At 41.3% G+C, this 20,036-nt stretch overlaps 1 protein-coding gene across 4 annotated transcripts in view; it reads left to right on the top strand.

The window, feature by feature from the left end:
- The window catches only part of rnf111 (ring finger protein 111), a 128,854-nt gene that overhangs the window by 63,150 nt on the left and 45,668 nt on the right, over nt 1-20,036 (top strand). For all 4 annotated transcript variants that reach the window (XM_067971497.1, XM_067971496.1, XM_067971499.1 and 1 more), the window contains exon 3: nt 13,906-14,032. In XM_067971497.1, coding sequence (XP_067827598.1) covers nt 13,906-14,032 — 127 coding nt within the window. The remainder of the gene's footprint in view (nt 1-13,905; nt 14,033-20,036) is intronic.

The raw sequence follows: 20,036 nt of genomic DNA, 5'->3' as shown, positions 1-20,036 counted from the left end.
GGTATTCTGCTGAAAACCTTACTGCAAATAACTCAAACATGGTATCCCAACTACCAAAGTAGGCAAAAAGGGCCCGCATAATTAAGGCACAATTTTCCATGAATTCTTTTAAGACTTGAGCATTAATGGGAAACATTTTTTGCTGCTGGAGCCTACAGTCCATCATATGAAGCAAGGACAGTGTCCAGCTAATATATCTCAGAATGATTTCCTTCCATAACATTAAAACAGCAAGAGACAGTTTGCTTCTTGTTGTTGATGTACTCCTAATTATGGGTCCTCTGAAATTAACTATTGAATCCCCAGAATTAACTTGTGAGAACTTTATGGATACATTTTTATGCTGATTTCTCCAAAATTGTGTAAGCTTGGGGCATTAGAATAATCCTAGTGAGAAACTAAAAAAACATAATAAATGCTGTACTTGTGTGATTGTGTTCAGTTATCTTAATCAGTAACCTTTTTATGTATCTCTGCTTGGAGTGGCATGGATGAAATGTGCTGCTACACTGAAATATTTCTGCCCTGTCCAGAGAGATGGATACCTAAAGTCTGCGTTTTGATATTTTAAAAGGACAGAGGTGGTCATTTGGACATGCTGTGAAATACAGGAGCAGTTTGAAGTAGAATCCAGTAATACAGTGAATCTGTTGCTAACAATTTAAGTGTGATGCCAGAAACAAATGATTAATGTTTATTGAATAATTCTGAAATATCAACTTTTATGTGGTAACTGGGTACATTAAAACTAAGGGAAGAACATTACCCAGTCATTAATACATCATTGTGTTTGATAGTATGACAGAGAGGTTTTCACTGGTACCAATGAGGATGCTTTCAAACACAAAAGCTAGTTGGATCACATTTTCCTTTTCATATGGCCACTCCCATAGGGTTGGTGCATCTGCCAAAATCATCCTCTGAAATATACTTAAACAAAGTTGATTCCTGGTAAGTGAAAAACTGAGTGCTACAAAGATACCCAATCTCACTGTCCTGAGAGATCTCCAGACCTAGAGACTGGATTGATGTTGAGCTGTTATGAAATATTACCCAGCATTTTTGGGAAACTGTATTCTTTTGAGCCTATTGATCCATATCGCCACCTTGCTATATAGATGCACTAGTTTTAGAGCCAGTGTGATTGTCAAGGGAAAGCCTTTCTGAACTGTTTTGCTCTGAGAGACTGTTTTAGGACCACTTTCTAAGCAGATCTTTTGGCTGTCTGCCCTCATCAAATAGTGTCAAAGAAGAGTGTGAATTCTTTTAATTTTACAGCAGTAGCTTTTCTTTCCTCCACTTTTACTGCTTCCAATAAGGTTGCCATACCAAAAGCTTCAATAGCAAGTCTACACTATATTTATTGTTGTCAGGACAACGATGAAACATCACTTATACAGTGTTGCATCTATTTTTTCCAAGCCCAAGACTTCAGGAAGGGAAGAAATTATATTTGCCCGAATTATCTCAGATTGTTAATCAATGACTGGGATTTGTCGAGGCAAAGTACAACCTTACCACCTAAGCCGCAGGAGGTGTCTTGTGTTTCAAAATGGGAACTGTGTTCATCATTAAAGACTCTTAGATTTTTTTGCCTTAGATTTCCTTCCCCTGATTTTAAAATTGCCAATACTTTCTGGCTATCTAGCATCATTATTTTGAACAAGGACATCTGTCCAATACTATCAGGAATCTGTCTACTTTAAATGGGGAAAAAAATATATATTTATTCACAAAAGGAGTAGTATGCCCTCAACGTGTGTTGTTCAAACCCTTGTTCTAATCATGAAAGACACAACAAGCACTCTTGTCTGCCACTGATCCTGTTGTGCATACTCGCCTTAACCATTTTTAAATAAAAGCTGCTCGGTCTCTCCCAGTAACTCAGTGGGTAAATGTACGATATAGTGTGATAAGCATCCATACACACTAGCAAGGTTCCAGGCTGTATCTATGATTTTCGGTTATGTGCACAGTTATTGGATATCAGGCATGGTGATGATGGGGTGATACTGTTGACCTCGGCAACCCCACGCTAGGAAGGTAGTGGTCTTTTGAAGTGCTTTGATGCAAGACCTGAATACAGCACTGCTTATCTGGCATTGCAGTGGCATTTAGAATAATATCAGCTGGGCGATAAAGGTCTGCACCACCTACAATATGTCTGAGCTGCAAAATAACTACCAATGGATTTTTAAAGTTCAACATTTTTTAAAAAAATAACCTTTGGCAATCTGCTACGCTGCCTTTTCATTTCCAGTGACTGAAAAGAGCTGACTCTTCCATAAGCTCTTTTCAATAATGTGAAATTTCAGTGTCAGAGGCTGGTAATGTGCACTCTGCAATATGCACCAGCACTGCCATTCTCCCAGTTAGCAGCAATGTAAGCAGCAAGTACAATTACAGCTCTTCACGCTGTAAAATATGCTGTTAAACATGCCCAGAATATAGCATTGTTTGATATGGTGTAACTGGGACATTAGATGGTACAATTATGGCATTTATTTTTTTCAACTAGGGCTGAAAAGCATGAATGCAAGGCTGGAAGTTTGTCGGTTATAATTTGTGAACAAAATTGTAAAAGTAAAATGAGTGGTCATTTTTCAGATCCAATTTTTCACGTGTTGTACATTTTATTTTCAATGTGGTTTCTATTTTAGTCAAGTTGTATAATTTTAAACATAAATGTAACAGATATTTTCATATTTCAGTAATTATCAAAGGATTAGATCCATCATACTTTTGAGGCTGAATTTGAAGGCTATGTGCGTTTTGTAAATGTGGGCAATTGCTGTATAACATTGAAGAATCATTTACAAAATGGTTGCTTTGAATGTGTCAACTGTTCTTCACATTCCCAAGTGTGCATATATTAAATCTGATGGGATTTATCATCACAGCACACTACAGAGTAAAAGATTTTCATGAATAAAGGTGAAGAACATAGTTTTTGGAGCTCTTCTGTACTATCAAATGATTGCATATGAACATATATGTTCATGCAGTCAAATTAACAGTGTGGTAGTTTTGTATTTGTGTACTTTGCATCTGGGACCTTAATTTGAATACAGCCTAGATAGAGGGAGGGGAGACTTTCATCCCATCTAGCTGTAAGGTTCCAGTGTGAAATGAGTTTCAGCATCTGACTCTCATATGCAGCGCAAAGCTGCCCACCAATATTTCAAATTGACACTATCACTCGGAGACTATAAGGATGGTTGATACGGGAAATGGAGAAATCACATGGGTGTAACAAGACAAGGGTGTCCAACCTTTGGTCCTTATGGACCTCAATTCTTAAGATACAGATACTAATAGATTTTAGTGTTCTGCTTCTGGATTTATCCACCAATTAGGCAACAGAACTAAAAACACCCCCTTTTAAATCTCCATGCCCACAGAATTGAAACAGGACAAACCAGCAAAAAGGGCCGACTTGCCTGAGCTTAAAAGGCTGAATTGCTAGGACTTGGGGGCAGCAAGTGCAGGTTTGACATCCTCTTCTGAGGTTGGGGCTTCTGGGAGATGCTTAATGCTGACATTATAGCTCAAAAATTGTTGTTTGCAATATTTGTGTCGACATTTAAAGTGTTCATATGCTGTTGTTTTAATGGAGGCGTTTACACATTTTAAATAAACTAACTGATTTCAGGCCTTCATTAAAGGAATCGTGGATCCATTAAGTACTAAAATCGTAAACTGTAATTTCTGAACTTATGAAGCAAAAGTGGTAAAGTGTAATGTTCCCCATGGAAGGTGTGTTTCACCATCAGCAGCACATAAATTCATCAAAGTTAGCTCAGTTACCTAACACTGGATTACTGATTTGGAGAGCTGTGTCTGAAAATTTTCTATCTTGATGAAATTTGTTAGTGAGATCTGTCTTTTTATTCATTTGTTCCTTTTCTAAATATACGTCATTAAGAGGAACATAAGTTGGTACTGGTAACTTTTTAGAAGCTTTCACAGCTGCAAAATGCATTAAGTGATGAGGACATCCCAGAAACTAAATTTATGGCTAGAATGAGATATTGCTGCATCCACCTATACTGTTGTGTACTACATACAAAGCAGTTGACTTATCAATCGCAAAACTAAGCCACTTCCTGTAGGGACTGTGTTGTTTTAGAAAGATTATCTTTTTAATTCACCAGTTGAGCATTTGGATTTGGACAAAATGCAACTCAACACGTGAAAATGAAGCTTTACTTGCAGCTTGTTGCTTCCATCTGTTACCAAACTGAATTATCTATCCTATTGTGCTAGTTTTAGTAGTTCATTTTCACCAAAACCATATATAGTAATGACATTTGCATAAAATGTTCTTCAATTCACTATTCTGCATACTCAGAGGAATTCAAAAGGTAAATTTGTGCTTTGTAAGATAACGTGTAACCAGCTTTAAATTATAATTTCTCTCTCCTTTTAAAAAAAAAACTGCTTTTTGCTTGTAAAACTTGCATCATCTAATGCTGCATTTCTTTCTTCCAAAACCTGCATATAGCATCTGTAGCCAAGAAATCCTCACATGCAGATGTAGCTGTACACTGTACTTCATTTACTGCTATTTAAAAATATTTTGTACTTGTATTGTCATGTGTGTATATATAAAATACTCATGCCTGTTAAAGATCATATTGAATGTGCACCTTATTTATCAACTTACTGTAAAATTTTAAATTTATTTTTGTCAAATTTTCTCATATACAAGCCATGGTTCAGTTTTTTTCAATCATGGGAGCCAGAAACTAATCACTGAAATATTTTTTTTCTGCTGAATAAAATATTTATTTCAAATTGAATCAACAACTAAAGAAATGAGCAGCAGTATAAATACTGGCTGACATATAGCCCAAAATGAGCTTCAACAACATATTATACAGCCATTTTCTATGCAAGCTAGTGTACAGAACATAAACATGATAGCATTTTAGAATTTAAGTTGAATTAAAATGTGAACAATATAGGATTCAGGATAACTGTTGTCTTCATTTAATTGTCTTTTCATTTTAATACCACTGACCTTCATTTTGTTTCAACTGATTAGAATTGATGCAAAAACTTTGTAGTAGACTAATAGCAAGACCCCTTGATGCATTGAACAATTGAATTAGTCTCCTATCTGGAAAGATTTTGCAGTGGACCAATCTTCTTCTTATCAGTCTCTGGCAAAGCTTTCACATCAGGTCTGATCAGCAGAAACGTGCGACACCTTCAGTCCCAAGAAGTTCAACTTCTTGCCAGTCTGCTCCACCTTCAACCCAATTTTTGCAAAAAAAAGAGTTAGCAGAATATTTTGAATAATCTTTGTCGATTTTATTCTGTCAACTGCATGGTCTTGTTGCTGGTTCTGGCCTACTTGAGTGTGCCAGCAAACAATTTGCGAATATTTCAACTGTTCAGCTAAACCGCTAACTGTATCGGTGTTGCAAATCAACTGGTTACTGCTTTTCACGTTATTTCAGATGTTCATTAAGGATGCTTTCTGTCCTGATAACATTTCAGTGTAGTTTTAGAAAGAATTTTGATGACTGGGGCACTGGGCCTGAATTCACATCAGTAACTTGTCGTTGATTTGTGCTGCACTAGTGATAATCATTATTTTTGCTAAAAGTGAACATCATCTGTGAGAGACCCTTAGCTTAGTGCTAGCACTAATCTCGGCTGACATTTCAGTGCAATAATGAGGGAGTGCTGCATTGTCGTAGGTGCTATCTTTCAGATAAGACAATTAATCCAAGACCATGTCTGCCTGTTCACGTTGATACAAAACATCCCATGGCATTTCCAAGACGAGCAGGGGAGTTCTCCGTGTCCTTGCCAACGTTTATCCCTCAACCAACATTGTTAAAACAGATTATCTACCAACCTGCAGTTTTTGGGACCTTGCTGTGCACAAACTGGCTGCCACGTTTGCCTATGTTACAATAGTGACTACACTTCAAAAGTACTTCATTGGCTGTGAAGTGTTTTAGAACTTCTTGAAGATGTAAAAGGTGCTATATATATGCAAGTTTATTTGTGGTATTAAAGAAATTGCCAAGTTTGAAGTGAAAATCAACTGTCCTAAGACAAAAGCAATGAATTTCCACATTGGATTGTATAAGTTGAATGTCTCAAGATATTGGAAATTTTGAGTAGTATGAAAGAAGTTTGTAGAAATATATATGCAATTAGTACGGGTTCAACTTGTCTAATCTGTTACTTATCTGTTGAGGTTTCAGCCTGAAAAGCAATTCAGAAATTGCTGGCTTCTAAAGCACAGCCTTAAGATTTAGTTGATATGATTAACCAATGATTAATTGTGGGCAACGACTCTTAAGATACAATTAGTAATTCAGTTGTGTGGATGGTGATCTTGAAGAGGACAAAGCCTGTAACTAGCAGTTTCTGAGGGGATTCTAATGTGATGCTGCAGTTTAATCAACTTATTCTGCTTATGTTTGTTTTGGAAACTCAGTTTGGTGCAGCTGCATAGACCATTGATTTTAGCTATATACATAGTATTTTAGCCTCTTTTGGACTGCTTTGGATATAGTGATTTTTCTTGATGCAGCAAATGAGAGAGGGTGGAAAGAGGCTGTAATTTTAATTGTGTGGCTGTTTTATTCGTAAATACTTTGTTCCCATTTAATTTGTAATCTGTGCTTATTATTTAACCATTTTAAAGACCTTTCTTCACCCATTCAAATATAATGTAATGTCAGAATTTTCCATTTAAAGCTGTCTTCATGGCTTAGTTGATAAGTGAGTGTATAACTGGGCCATACATTCCAGAAGGTCCCATGTTCAAATTCAGATTTCCAGTTTGTGCTGTCTGTTAGCCTGAACCAGGTTTTAGCATGAATACTACGAATGACTTGCAGCACCCCTAGGTGAAAGTGTATGGATGGGTTGAACTTCAACAGAACTGGGATCAATGTCCTCGCGGGGAGGTTAACTAGTGCTGTGGGGGAGGGTTTAAACTAATTTTGGCAGGGGGATGGGCACCGGGATGAAACATTAAAGAGGAGAAACAAGGTGCACAGAGGACTGGGAGAGACAAATAGCACTAGAGTAAAAAAGAGTTCAGAAATAGGAGGGATCAGACAGGGGGAAAATGTGAGGCAGACTAAGGTGAGTTTGGAGTGCACGTGCATAAATAAGAACATAAGAAATAGGAGCAGGCCATATGGCCCCTCAAGCCTGCTCCACCATTCAATAAGATCATGGCTGATCTTCTACCTCATCTGCACTTTCCCGCACTATCCCCATATCCCTTGATTCCCTTAGTGAAAAAAAATCTATCAGTCTTGAATATACTCAACGACTGAGCATCCACAGCCCTCGGGTAGAGAATTCCAAAGATTCACAACTGTCTGAAGAAATTTTTTCTCATCTTGGTCCTAAATGACCAACCCCTTATCTTGAGACCATGACCCCTGGTTCTCGACTCTCTAACCAGGGGAAACAGTGTCTCAGCATCCACCCTGTAAGTGCACGTAGCGTGATAAATAAGGTTGGTGAGCTGCAGGCTCAGATCACCAAATGGGACTATGATATAGTGGCAATAACAGAGACCTGGCTCAAAGAGGAGGACGATTGGGTACTTAATATTCCTGGCTACAAGGTATTCAGGAAAGATAGGGAAGGAAGGAAAGGAGATGGGGCGGTGGGGGGTTGGCAGTATCGATCAAAGAAATCATTATAGCACTGGAAAGGGATGATGTAGTTGGGTCAAAGACAGAATCTATTTGGTTAGAATTAAGGAACAATAGAGGAGCCATTATGCTACTCGGTGTATATTATAGGCCACCAAATAGTTGGGAGGGAGATAGAGGAGCAAATTTTCAGACAAATTACAGAAAGATGCAAGAACTATAAGAGTTGTGATAATGGGGGACTTCAATTATCCCAATATAGACTAGGACTGTAATAGTGTAAAGGGCAAAGAGTGGGAGGAATTCCTGAAATGTGTACAAGAACTTTCTGGAACAGTGTGCTTCTAGCCCAACAAGGAAGGAAACTATGCTGGATCTAGTTCTGGGGAATGAGGTGGCGCATGTTTCAGAGGGGGAGCATTTGGGGAACAGTGACATAACATCACTAGGTTTAGAAGAGTTATGGAAAAGGACTAGGAACAATCAAATGTGAAAATACTTAACTGAAAGAGGGCTAATTTCAGTGAGTTAAAGAGGGATCTGCCCAGGTGCATTGGAATCAAAAATTGGCAGGCAAAACAGTAATTGAACAATGGGAAGCCTTCAAGGAGGAGTTGGTTCAGGTACAGAGTACACATATTCCTACGAGGGCGAAAGGAAGGACATCCAAAGCTACAGCTCCCTGGATCACGAAAGATATAGAGATTAAAATGAATCAGAAAAGGGAGGCTTATGACGAAGGTACGCTTCATAATACAGTAGAGAACCGGCTGAATACAGAAAGTACAGAGGAGATCTAAAAAAGGGAATGAGAGGCAAAGAGAGAGTATGAGAATGGATTAGCAGCTAACATAAAAGGGAACCCAAAAGTCTTTTATAAACATATAAATGGTAAAAGAGTAATCAAAGGAAGGTGGGACTGATTAGGGACAAAAAAGGGGATCTTCTTGTGGCGTCGGAGGGCATGGCTGAGGTACGAAATGAATACTTCGCAGTGGTCTTCACTAGAGAAGAGGATGCTGCCATTGTAGCAGTAAAGGAGGAGGTAGTAGTGATATTGGATAGGATAAAAATAGATAAAGAGGAGGTACTTAACAGATTGGCAGTACTCAAAGTAGAAAAGTCATCCGGTCCAGATGGGATGCATCTTAGGTTACTGAGGGAAGTCACAGTGGAAATTGCAGAGGTTCTGGCCACAATCTTCTAATCCTCCTTAGATATGGGGACGGTGCTGGAGGACTGGAGGATTGCAAATGTTACACCCCTGTTCAAAAAAGGGGAGAGGGATAAACCCGGCAATTACAGGCAAGTCAGCCTAATGTCGGTGGTGGGAAAACTTTGAGACAATTAATTAGCACTTGGAAAAGTATGGGCTAATAAATGAAGGTCAGCACGGATTTGTTAAAGGAAAATCATGTTTGACTAACTTGATTGAGTTCTTTGAAGTAACGGAAAGGGTTCATGTGTATATGGACTTTCAATAGGCATTTGATAAAGTACCACATAATAGACTTATTAGCAAAATTAAAGCCCATGGGATTAAAGGGACAGTGGCAGCATGGATACAAAATTGATTATGGGACAGAAAGCAGAGAGTAGTGGTGAATGGTTGTTTTTTAGGCTGGAGGGAAGTATACAGTGGTGTTCCCCATGGGGCACTGCTCTTTTTGATATATATTAATGACCTGGACTTGAGTATAGAGGGTATAATTTCAAAGTTTGCAGATGACACGAAACTCGGAAACGTAGTAAACAACGTGGAGGGTAGTAACAGACTTCGGGAGGACATAGACTGATGAAATGAGCAGACCCATGGCAGATGAAATTTGATGCAGAGAAGTGTGAAGTGATACATTTTGATGGAAAGAATGATGAGTGGCAATATAAACTAAATGGTACAACTTTAAAGGGGGTGCTGGAACAGAGAGACCTGGGGGTGCACATACACAAATCCTTGAAGGTGGCAGGACAAGTTGAGAAGGCTGTTAAAGCATATGGGATCCTGGGCTTTAATAATAGAGACATAGGGCTCAATTTTGAAATAGTGGCGGGTTGGCAGCGGCGGGATGAAGGTCCGCGTGGCAAACCTGCATAAACAAAGCTTACCGTTTCCGACGCAATTGCATCGTAATTGATGGTGATTAACGTTCTCTCCGGGTTTCGTACCCGGTAGCCAACCTGAATGACGGGCTAGCTGCCGACAGGAGCCGCATCATGAAGCGACGGGGGGGATGGTGGTAGAGAGAGAGAGAGAGAGAGAGAGAGACGTCATTTGGTGCTGGAACAGAAGATCGGGTGGGGTGGGGGGGGAGGAGAGTGGAAGATAAGTGGGGGGTGGGAGGAGGAGAGTGGAAGATCGTCGGGGGGGGGGAAGAGAGTGGAAGATCGGTGGGGGGGGGGAAGAGAGTGGAAGATCGGTGGGGGGGGGGGAAGAGAGTGGAAGATCGTGGGGGGGGGGGAAGAGAGTGGAAGATCGGTGGGGGGGGGGAAGAGAGTGGAAGATCGGTGGGGGGGGAGAAGAGAGTGGAAGATCGGTGGGGGGGGGGGAAGAGAGTGGAAGATCGGTGTGGGGGGGAAGAGAGTGGAAGATCGGTGGGGGGGGGAAGAGAGTGGAAGATCGGTGGGGGGGGGAAGAGAGTGGAAGATCGGTGGGGGGGGGGAAGAGAGTGGAAGATCGGTGGGGGGGGGAAGAGAGTGGAAGATCGGTGGGGGGGGGGAAGAGAGTGGAAGATCGGTGGGGGGGGGGAAGAGAGTGGAAGATCGGTGGGGGGGGGGAAGAGAGTGGAAGATCGGTGGGGGAGGAAGAGAGTGGAAGATCGGTGGGGGGGGGGAAGAGAGTGGAAGATCGGTGGGGGGGGGGGAAGAGAGTGGAAGATCGGTGGCGGGGGGAAGAGAGTGGAAGATCGGTGGCGGGGGCAAGAGAGTGGAAGATCGGTGGGGGGGGGGAAGAGAGTGGAAGATCGGTGGGGGGGGAAGAGAGTGGAAGATCGGTGGGGGGGGGAAGAGAGTGGAAGATCGGTGGGGGGGGGAAGAGAGTGGAAGATCGTGGGGGGGGGAAGAGAGTGGAAGATCGTGGGGGGGGGGAAGAGAGTGGAAGATCGTGGGGGGGGGGAAGAGAGTGGAAGATCGTGGGGGGGGGGGAAGAGAGTGGAAGATCGTGGGGGGGGGGGAAGAGAGTGGAAGATCGTGGGGGGGGGAAGAGAGTGGAAGATCGTGGGGGGGGGGGAAGAGAGTGGAAGATCGTGGGGGGGGGGGAAGAGAGTGGAAGATCGTGGGGGAGGGGGAAGAGAGTGGAAGATCGTGGGGGGGGGGGAAGAGAGTGGAAGATCGTTGGGGGGGGAAGAGAGTGGAAGATCGTTGGGGGGGGGGAAAGAGAGTGGAAGATCGTTGGGGGGGGGAAAGAGAGTGGAAGATCGTTGGGGGGGGGAAAGAGAGTGGAAGATCGTTGGGGGGGGGGAAAGAGAGTGGAAGATCGTTGGGGGGGGGGAAGAGAGTGGAAGATCGTTGGGGGGGGGGAAGAGAGTGGAAGATCGTTGGGGGGGGGCAAAGAGAGTGGAAGATCGTTGGGGGGGGGAAAGGGTGAGAGTGGCAGATCGGTAGGGGGGGTAGAGAGTGGAAGATCGTGGGGGAGGGAGGAGAGTGGCAGATCGGTGGGGGGGGGGGAAGAGAGTGGAAGATCGGTGGGGGTGGGGGGAGAGTGGAAGATCGGTGGGGGGGTCAGTGGTAGATCTTGGGGGGAGAGTGGAAGATCGGTGGGGGGCGTGAAGGGGGGGACATCGGAAGATCGTGGTGGGGGTGAAGAGGGGGACATCGGAAGATCGGTTGGGGGGGTGAAGAGAGGGACATCGGAGAGGGGGACATCGGAGCAGGGTGGAAAGGTAGGTTGATTTTGTGTTTTAACTTCGTGCAATGGTTTGTTCTTCAATTTATTTCGTTTCTTTTTGCCTGATCCGGCCCTTCACGCCTGGTTTCACCAGGCATGAATTGGAAGCCGTGGGAAAGCCGCCCAGGTAAGTTTAAAAATCGTTCTATCTACCTGCTTTGTCACAAATAAAGTGCCTTTAGTATCTCAATGAGGCACATTTGGCTCTTTAACTATCATTCGGCCGGCTTTAATTGCCGTTGGGACTTCTGGATTCGGGACGCCCGTGCGCACACAGGTGCATCTGTGGGGATCTCTGAAGTCGGCAGATTGGAGCCGGTTTCTGAACCTGCTCTGCATTTCTGCAATTTTGGCAGCCCCCCTCCCCCGCCCCCAACCCACCCGCAATTTACGTGTAAAATCGAGCCCATAGAGTACAAAAGCAAGGCAGTTGTGCTAAAACTCTATAAAACACTGGTTAGGACTCAGCTGAAGTATTGTGTTCAATTCTGGGCACCACACTTTAGGAAGAATGTCAAGGCCTTAGAGAGGGTGCAGAAGAGATTTACTAGAATAGTATCAAGGATGAGGGACTTAAGTTATGTGGAGAAATTGGAGAAGCTGGGGTTGTTCTCCTTAGAACAGAGAAGATTAAGGGGCAATTTGATAGAGCTGTTCAAAATCATGAACGGTTTTGACAGAGTAAATAAGGAGAAACTGTTTCCAATGGCAGATGGGTCAATAACCAGAGGGGATCGGCAAAAGAGCCAGAGGTGACATGAGGCAGTTTTCTTTTTATTCATTCTTAGGATGAGCATCGCTGACAAGGCCGGCATTTATTGCCCATCCCTAGTTGCACTGAGAAAGTGGTGGTGGGCCTACTTAAACTGCTGCGGTCCATGTGGCGAAGGTGCTCCCACATGCTGTTTAGTGATTTGATGCAACTAAGTGGCTTGTTCGGTCACTTAAGAGGGCAGCTGAGAGTCAACCACGTTGGTAGGACTGGTGTCACATACAGGCCATACTATGTGAGGACGGCAGGTTTCCAACCTTAAAGGACATTAGTGAACCGGTTGGGTTTTTATGACAATTGTGGTCACTTTTATTGAGATTTTTTAAAACTGATTTCAAATTCTCAAACTGCCACGGTGGGATTTGAACTCTTGTTGAGTTAACTGTAGCTCACCAAAGATTTATTTTAACTATTATTATGCCTGGCATTTTGACTAATGATTAGGAAGAAGGGAATTGAAGGCAATAACGTGTTTCAGGGGTGATGCATAAAATCAGATTCACATAATTTTGGCAGCACTTTCACTCCCTATTTGTTCCTTGCTTTTTAAATGATATATATATTTTTTATTAAAGTTGCAAACTCCAAACTCAAAACTCCCTCAGTTGCTTGTGACGTGTAACAAGCCTCTGTGAAGGAAATAAATGCATTCAATTGACCAGAAGTAAGTATCTTTTACAGGCACACAATTGTTGCACTTTACCCTCTGGACAGTACCCATGTCCCCATACTTGTAAAACAAAAACAAGTAGAATTTTCTTTTGAAACAGATTCAGGTTTCAGTACTGCATGCGTTGTGTTCTCAAACAACTGAATTTTGCTGTTGTGATTCCCTGAGAGAGAGAGCATTATAAGTGCACTAAACAAATATTTTTGAAACCAGTATCTGCAACATAAATATCTACAAATAAAAGTTGAAAGGTATACTTTTTTCCCCTTGCCCTAGCACTTGTCTGTGCCTGGGGAGGCATGTGCAGAGTACTACCACAGACATGATGCAGAAAATGGTGGAAATATACAGCAGGTCTATCAGCATTTGAAAAAAGAAACGGCAGATTAATATTTTGAGTTGTGACCCTTCCTGAAATATGAACCTGCCTTTTCTCTTTTGAGGTACTCACTGCTGTGTATTTCAGACTTCCTGAAATCATGATTTTTCTGTTAGTCAGAGGTGGGCTTACTCCAAACTCAGTTATGGTAACAGTGGAGTACCAACACTTGACTATGTATTTTGAATCTCCACTTTTTGGTTTGTGAGATTCATAGTGCAGTCAAATCGGTAACTTGTGTTTACGGTGTAGAAGTTCAGTTTCATAAATCAATGAATATTTGAATTTTACTCAGGAAAAGTTTCCACTGGGTGAAAAACTGATGCACTAAAAACCCAGAGGTTTGTTGGAGGCTTTGTGTTTGTATGATGTGTTTGAGATTAGCACAGTACATTTTAGTGTTATTAACTATATAATAACCATAATACCTGCAGTATTCTTGCCTTTGATAAGCTACTTTTATGTATGTAGGTCACACTGGGTGTAACTGAAACTTCAAGACCACATATTTTGTTGTACATGTTAAATTGTTGCTGATTTTAAATTTTGTGCTGTTTCCAGGAAATATTGATGAGGATGTTGTGGTGATTGAGGCCACCTCAGCTCCCCAGGTTACTGCCAATGAAGAAATCAATGTTACCTCAACAGACAGTGAAGTGGAGATCGTCACTGTTGGGGATAATTGCAGGTGAGCATGATGTCTTTAAGTTTGTAGCAGGTCAAAGCTCTCAGACCTTTGAACATTGATTTACAGAACTGTTTCAAAGGAATATTCCCAGGTTCCTACAAGGCCTTACCTATGAGTAATTGTATCCTGAAGTAATCCTTTAAATGAAGCTTATAATAACCCGGTGCAATGGTGTAACAACAATAATACTGCATATGGATGAAATATGTACTAGGATTTCACATTTCAGAAAGGGACTTGAGCATGCATTAATAAATTTTATTTCTGTCTCAACTGAAATGATCCTGGAAAAAGTGCAATTAAATGTTATTTTGTCATTGCGATATTTTCACACTGTTCCCCACATAGTAGTTTCTGATTTCAACTCGCCTATCGGTAACTTGAGAAGTATATATTTCCCTGCAGTGTATAAGAAAAGTTTAACTCGGGCTCCTTTTCAGCTGGTTACAGAAGCCTGAACGTGAGTTGCTTGGCTACTATTTGATAGGTAATAGGATAGACCATCGAGAAATCTGAAGAAATCGTTAACTTTTTATTTAATTGGTATGTACATCAACTAGTTTTCTGGGTGCAAAATTAAGTGAAAAAATAGTAACTGCATATTATGTTATATGAAAAGTAGAGTTTTGAAATTTCTTTGTCACTTAGCTTCAAAATTATAGTTCAGGATAATAAGAATCTGGAATAATATAGTAGCACTGAGTCACAATCCCAATCAGTATTTACCACATCTTGATAATGAGACATTCTTGCACAAGATTGTTCCTTTTTGAAACATTCAAGTATATACTGATATTGAAGGTGTCTGCCTTGGCTCAGTGGTAACATTCTTGCCTTTGAGTTAGAACGATGTGGGTTCAAGCCCCAGTCCAGTGACTTGAACACATAATCTAGGCTGACACTTCAGTGCTGCACTGATGAAGGTGCTGTCTTTCAAATGAGATGTTGAATTGAGGTCTCATCTGACCTCTCGGGTGGATGTTAAAAAAAAAAATTATATTTACAAATTAAGGACAACTGAACAAAATAGGAAATGCAAGAGGAACTTCCAGCTAGGTGGAACTGCCCTTGTCTGGTTCCATTCCTATCTATCCAGTCGTAGCCGGAGAATCACCTGCAATGGCTCCTCTTCCTGCTCCTGCACCATTACCACTGGAGTCCCCCAAGGCTCTATCCTTGGCCCTCTCCTATTTCTCATCTACATGCTGCCCCTCGGCGACATCATCCGAAAACGCGATGTCAGGTTTCACATGTACGCTGACGACACCCAGCTCTAACTCATCACCCTCTCTCTCAACCCCTCCACTGCCTCTGATTTGTCATGCTGCTTGTCTGACATCCAGTATTGGATGAGCAGAAATTTCCTCCAGCTAAATATTGGGAAGACCGAAGTCATTATCTTCGGTACCTGCCACAAACTCTGTTCTCTAGCCCCTGACTCCATCCCTCTCCCTGGTCACTGTCTGAGGGTGAACCAGACCATTATCAACCTTGGTGTCCTATTTGACTTTGAGCTGAGCTTCCGACCCCATATCCTCTCCATCACCAAGACCGCCTACTTCCAACTCTGTGACATCGCCTGTTTCCACCCCTGCCTCAGCTCATCTGCTGCTGAAATCCCTATCCATGCCTTTGTTATTTCTGGACTCACCTATTCCAATGCCCTCCTGGCCGGCCTTCCATCTTGCACCCTCCATAAACTTGAGCTGATCCAAAACTCTGCTGCCCATATCCTAACTCGCACCAAGTCCCGTTCACCCATCACCTTCATGCTCGCTGACCTGTATTGGCTCCCCGTCCAGCAACGCTTCGATTTTAAAATTCTCATCCTTGTTTTCAAATCCCTCCATGGTCTCACCCCTCCCTATCTCTGTAACCTCCTCCAGCCCTACAACTCTCCGAGATCTCTTCTCCAATTCTGGCCTCTTGCACATCCCCGATTTTCATCACTTTGCTGTGCTTTCAGTTGCCTAGCTCCTAAGCTCTGGAATTACCTCCCTAAACATCTCCGCCTCTCTACCCCTCTCTCTTTTAGACGCTCCTTAAAGCCTACCTCTTTGACCTGTCCTAATATCTCCTTATGCGGCTTGGTATCAAATTTTGTTTGATAACGTTCCTGTGAAGCGCCTTGGGACGCTTTACTACATTAAAGGTGCTATATAAATGCAAGTTGTTGTTGTATACCAGTACGGGTGGTGGAACAAGAAACCTTAATAGGTTTCAAGAAGGAACCAGACAGGTTCTTTCAACAAACAGGATTCAAGGTTATTAGATCACCAAGGGAATACTGTGGATGGGTTGACTAGATGGACTGAAGATCTTCTTCCTGAAACTGTTACTATATTACTATTCTTAATCTGTTATCTGTCTGGCATCCACAAAAACCGCTGGCTAGGACCAGATAGCATGATTGATTTCCATATGCATCAGAATGTCATCAACAAGCACGGCAAACTTCGAAAGATAACTTAACAAAAAGTAAGCGTCCTGAGAAAATCTTAGTTTGGGGATAACTGATGGATACTTTTTTTGTCTTTTTGTAGGAGTCTTGCAGTTTTAAAGAAAACCCTAGTTTGACATAGTATATTTGTCAGGGACCAATGTTATGGAAAACAAACCAAGTTGTGTTGACCATGCAATTTGGTTATTTTGGCTATGGTCAAAAGAGTGGATTATTTTCCATAGACCATTAATCTGTAATTTTGAACTGTTTATACTGCAGATTTGAGAGTTTAAATAGATCTTTTAACAGATTTTTAAACAATATTTTGTCAACTTTGGGTACGAACTGGTGGACGTGATGAGTCTGCAGAGTGACATGCATGTTGTGGCGCAAGAAAGGGCCTGCATTCAGGGGGAAAAACTGGTAGTAATTAAATTCCCTTTTAAAAATATTTTAACAAACAAATTTCTTCTACAAAAGCAGACAAAATTTGCATGGAGCAGGCGGTATTGTCGCAAGGATTTCAGTGAAGTGTAATGATCGGCACGTGAGATTTTCAATCTATGTCCACTTCAACAGTGAAAAACATCTACCAATATATTTTGTGATTGTGGCCTTCCAAACTTTGGTTGTGTTTGGAGAGAACATTTTCAGCTATTATTGAAGGGAAATGGTGGTGGAAGCAATCTAAAGTGATGAATTAAAAGCATTACATAAGCAGCATATCACACAAAAAAGTCAGTTGGCTCAAGCATGTTTCTATTCCTTGCCCCACCCATAAAGTACACTAAATATGCTTTATGACAACGATTAGGTTACAAAGAAAATGAAACTGCTTTTGACTTGCCAGTAAAGGCCTGAACCAGTGATCTACATGTTACATAGACTCTATAGAGCGCTGTTTGCCCTTCTGTAGTTAAATGTAACCATGAAGACAAAGCACTATTGCCCACTTTCAAAAGCAAAGTTGAGATCGCAACAGGAGTACAGAGGCCTCATTAAAATGTGCAGCAGACCCGTTGATAATAAGGTGTGCTCAAATCTTGGAGTAGGCCTTGAACCCACGATCTCCTGATTCAGAAATGAGTTGCTATGACTGAGCCAAGCTGGGCACTATAGGTGGTTTCAGATCAAGGAGGAGGGCCATTTGATGTAATGTATAAGCAGCTGAAGCAAAAAGTTGTCAAAAAGGTAAATGTTTAAACCTTTTAGTGGATGAGAGAAAAAGCTAATAAAAATATTCATATTCACCAAAAATGTATATTTTTATTAGCTTTTTCTCTTTCATTACCTTCACCCATTTTCTCTTTCTGTCCATTTGTCTCTTTTTTTTTTCTGTCTCTCATCCTTCCCACATTATTTTCTTTGTCTTTCTCTTTTTCCTTTCTTTCCTCTTCCTTTCTTTCCTCTTTTCCTTCTTCCTTTCCTCCTTTCGCTTTCTCACTGGTGAATGAGAAAGGCAGGCTTACACAAAATTCATAGTGCTATAGTCTCTAGCTTTAATCATGCCTGTGAAAGTAGTCTATCAGTGTGAAGCCTGGATTTACTAGCACATTGGAGACGAGATTATGATTTCCCCGTGGGAAAACTGATAGAACTGTGGATAGGGCTGCATACTCAATGTGGCAGCACATGGCCTCTGGGCAATTTTTTTTTTATTCGTTCACGGGATGTGGGCGTCGCTGGCAAGGCCGGCATTTATTGCCCATCCCTAATTGCCCTCGAGAAGGTGGTGGTGAGCCACCTTCTTGAACCGCTGCAGTCCGTGTGGTGACGGTTCTCCCACAGTGCTGTTAGGAAGGGAGTTCCAGGATTTTGATGATAACTACCTGTAGACTACAGCAACATTCACAAGAGACTGTTAGCTAAAATTAAAGCTCATGGAATTGAAGGCAAATTATTGACCTGGTTAGGAGATTGGTTAAGCGGTAGAAGACAGAGAGTAGGGATAATGGATAATACTCGAATTGGAAGGAAGTGACTAGTGGTGTCCCACAAGGATCTGTACCGGGGCCTTAACTATTCACTATTTATTAATGACTGAGATAACACAATAGAGCGCCATATATCCAAGTTTGCTGATGACACAAAGATTGGTAGCATAGTAAGTAGTACAGAAGTCAGTATAAAATTACAAAGAAACATTGATAGTGAGTGGGCACAACTGTGACAGATGGATTTCAACATGGGTAAGTGGGAGGTCATCCATTTTGGACCAAAAAAGGATAGATCTGAGTGTTTTTTAAATGGTGAAAAGTCAGGTATAGTGGAGGTCCAAAGAGATTTAGGGGTCCATGTACACAATCACTAAAATGTAGTGGTCAGGTGTCAACCTTTATAAATAAAGAGCTTGAATATAAAGAGGAGGAAGTTTTGCTACAGCTATGCAAAGCCCTGGTTAGACCACATTTGGACTACTGTGTACAGTTCTGGGCACCGCACCTTAGAAAGGATATATTGGCTTTGGAAGGAATGCAGCGCAGATTCACCACAATGTTACCAAGGCTCCAATGGATAAATTATGAGGAGAGATTACATAAACTAGGCTTGTATTCCCTGGAATATAAAAAATTACGGGCTAATTATATTGAGGTTTTTAGGATTTTGGAAGGAATTGATAGGGTAAATTGAGTTAAACTTTTTCTGCTGATGGGGGAGTCTAGGATAAGGGGACATAAACCTTAAAATTAGAGCCAGGCCATTCAGGAGAGAAGTTAGGAAACATTTCTTCATGCAAAGGGTGGTAGAAATGTGGAGCTTCGACAAAAAGCAGTAGATGCTAGCTCAATTAATAATTTTAAATCTGAGATCGCTAGCTTTTTGTTAGCCAAGGCTATTAAGGGATATGGAGCCAAGGCGAGTAAATGGAGTTAGGCTACAGATCAGCCATGATCTCATTGAATGACGGAACAGGCTCGAGGGGCTGAATGGCTTACAATTTTGTTTAATTTTTAAAAAATTATCTTTAAAATGTAAAAGTTTAGAGTAAGTAACAAAAAAAGAAGCTAGATGGATGTAACTGTGTTGATTTTGTATTTTTGCTGCTTTAAGCGCCCATATGTAAACTACAATGAATAAAACTTATCAGATGAATTTGTGGCATCCTGCTGAGAGTCCGTGTCCTAGTGCATCTGTTGGTGCAACCACTGTTTCATTTTTGGCATTTGAAGGAGAATTGCAGTCAAATGGCATCTGTTCCTTTTCAGATTTCTATCTTCGGTTAATTAGTCACTTGAGATACATTCATTATTGCTTGTATGGATTGTTTTGATGTTTTTCTTCCTTATTCGTTACTTTTTATGTTATCAGAAATTAAACAGTATACAGGTAATTTCAACTCATCAAACAGTATACAAAAAACTATTCAGGAGTTGGAAATATATTTTTACATGAATCCGTCTCTTAATTGGTTTTTATATTTTTTCTTTCCATTGTGCAAGTAAACAAATCGTTTTCAATTGGCACATAAAGTTAGACAAAAAGGAAAATAAAATTTATTTATTGGCTAATACTCACGTGATCAATAAATCTTACCTGAAACCCTAGTTTATGATGCCTTAT

This window comes from Heptranchias perlo, chromosome 34 (genome assembly GCF_035084215.1).
Source record: "Heptranchias perlo isolate sHepPer1 chromosome 34, sHepPer1.hap1, whole genome shotgun sequence".
NCBI lineage: Eukaryota > Metazoa > Chordata > Chondrichthyes > Hexanchiformes > Hexanchidae > Heptranchias > Heptranchias perlo.
Note: the sequence above shows the minus strand (reverse complement) of the source record. Positions and strands in the feature narration are given on the sequence as shown.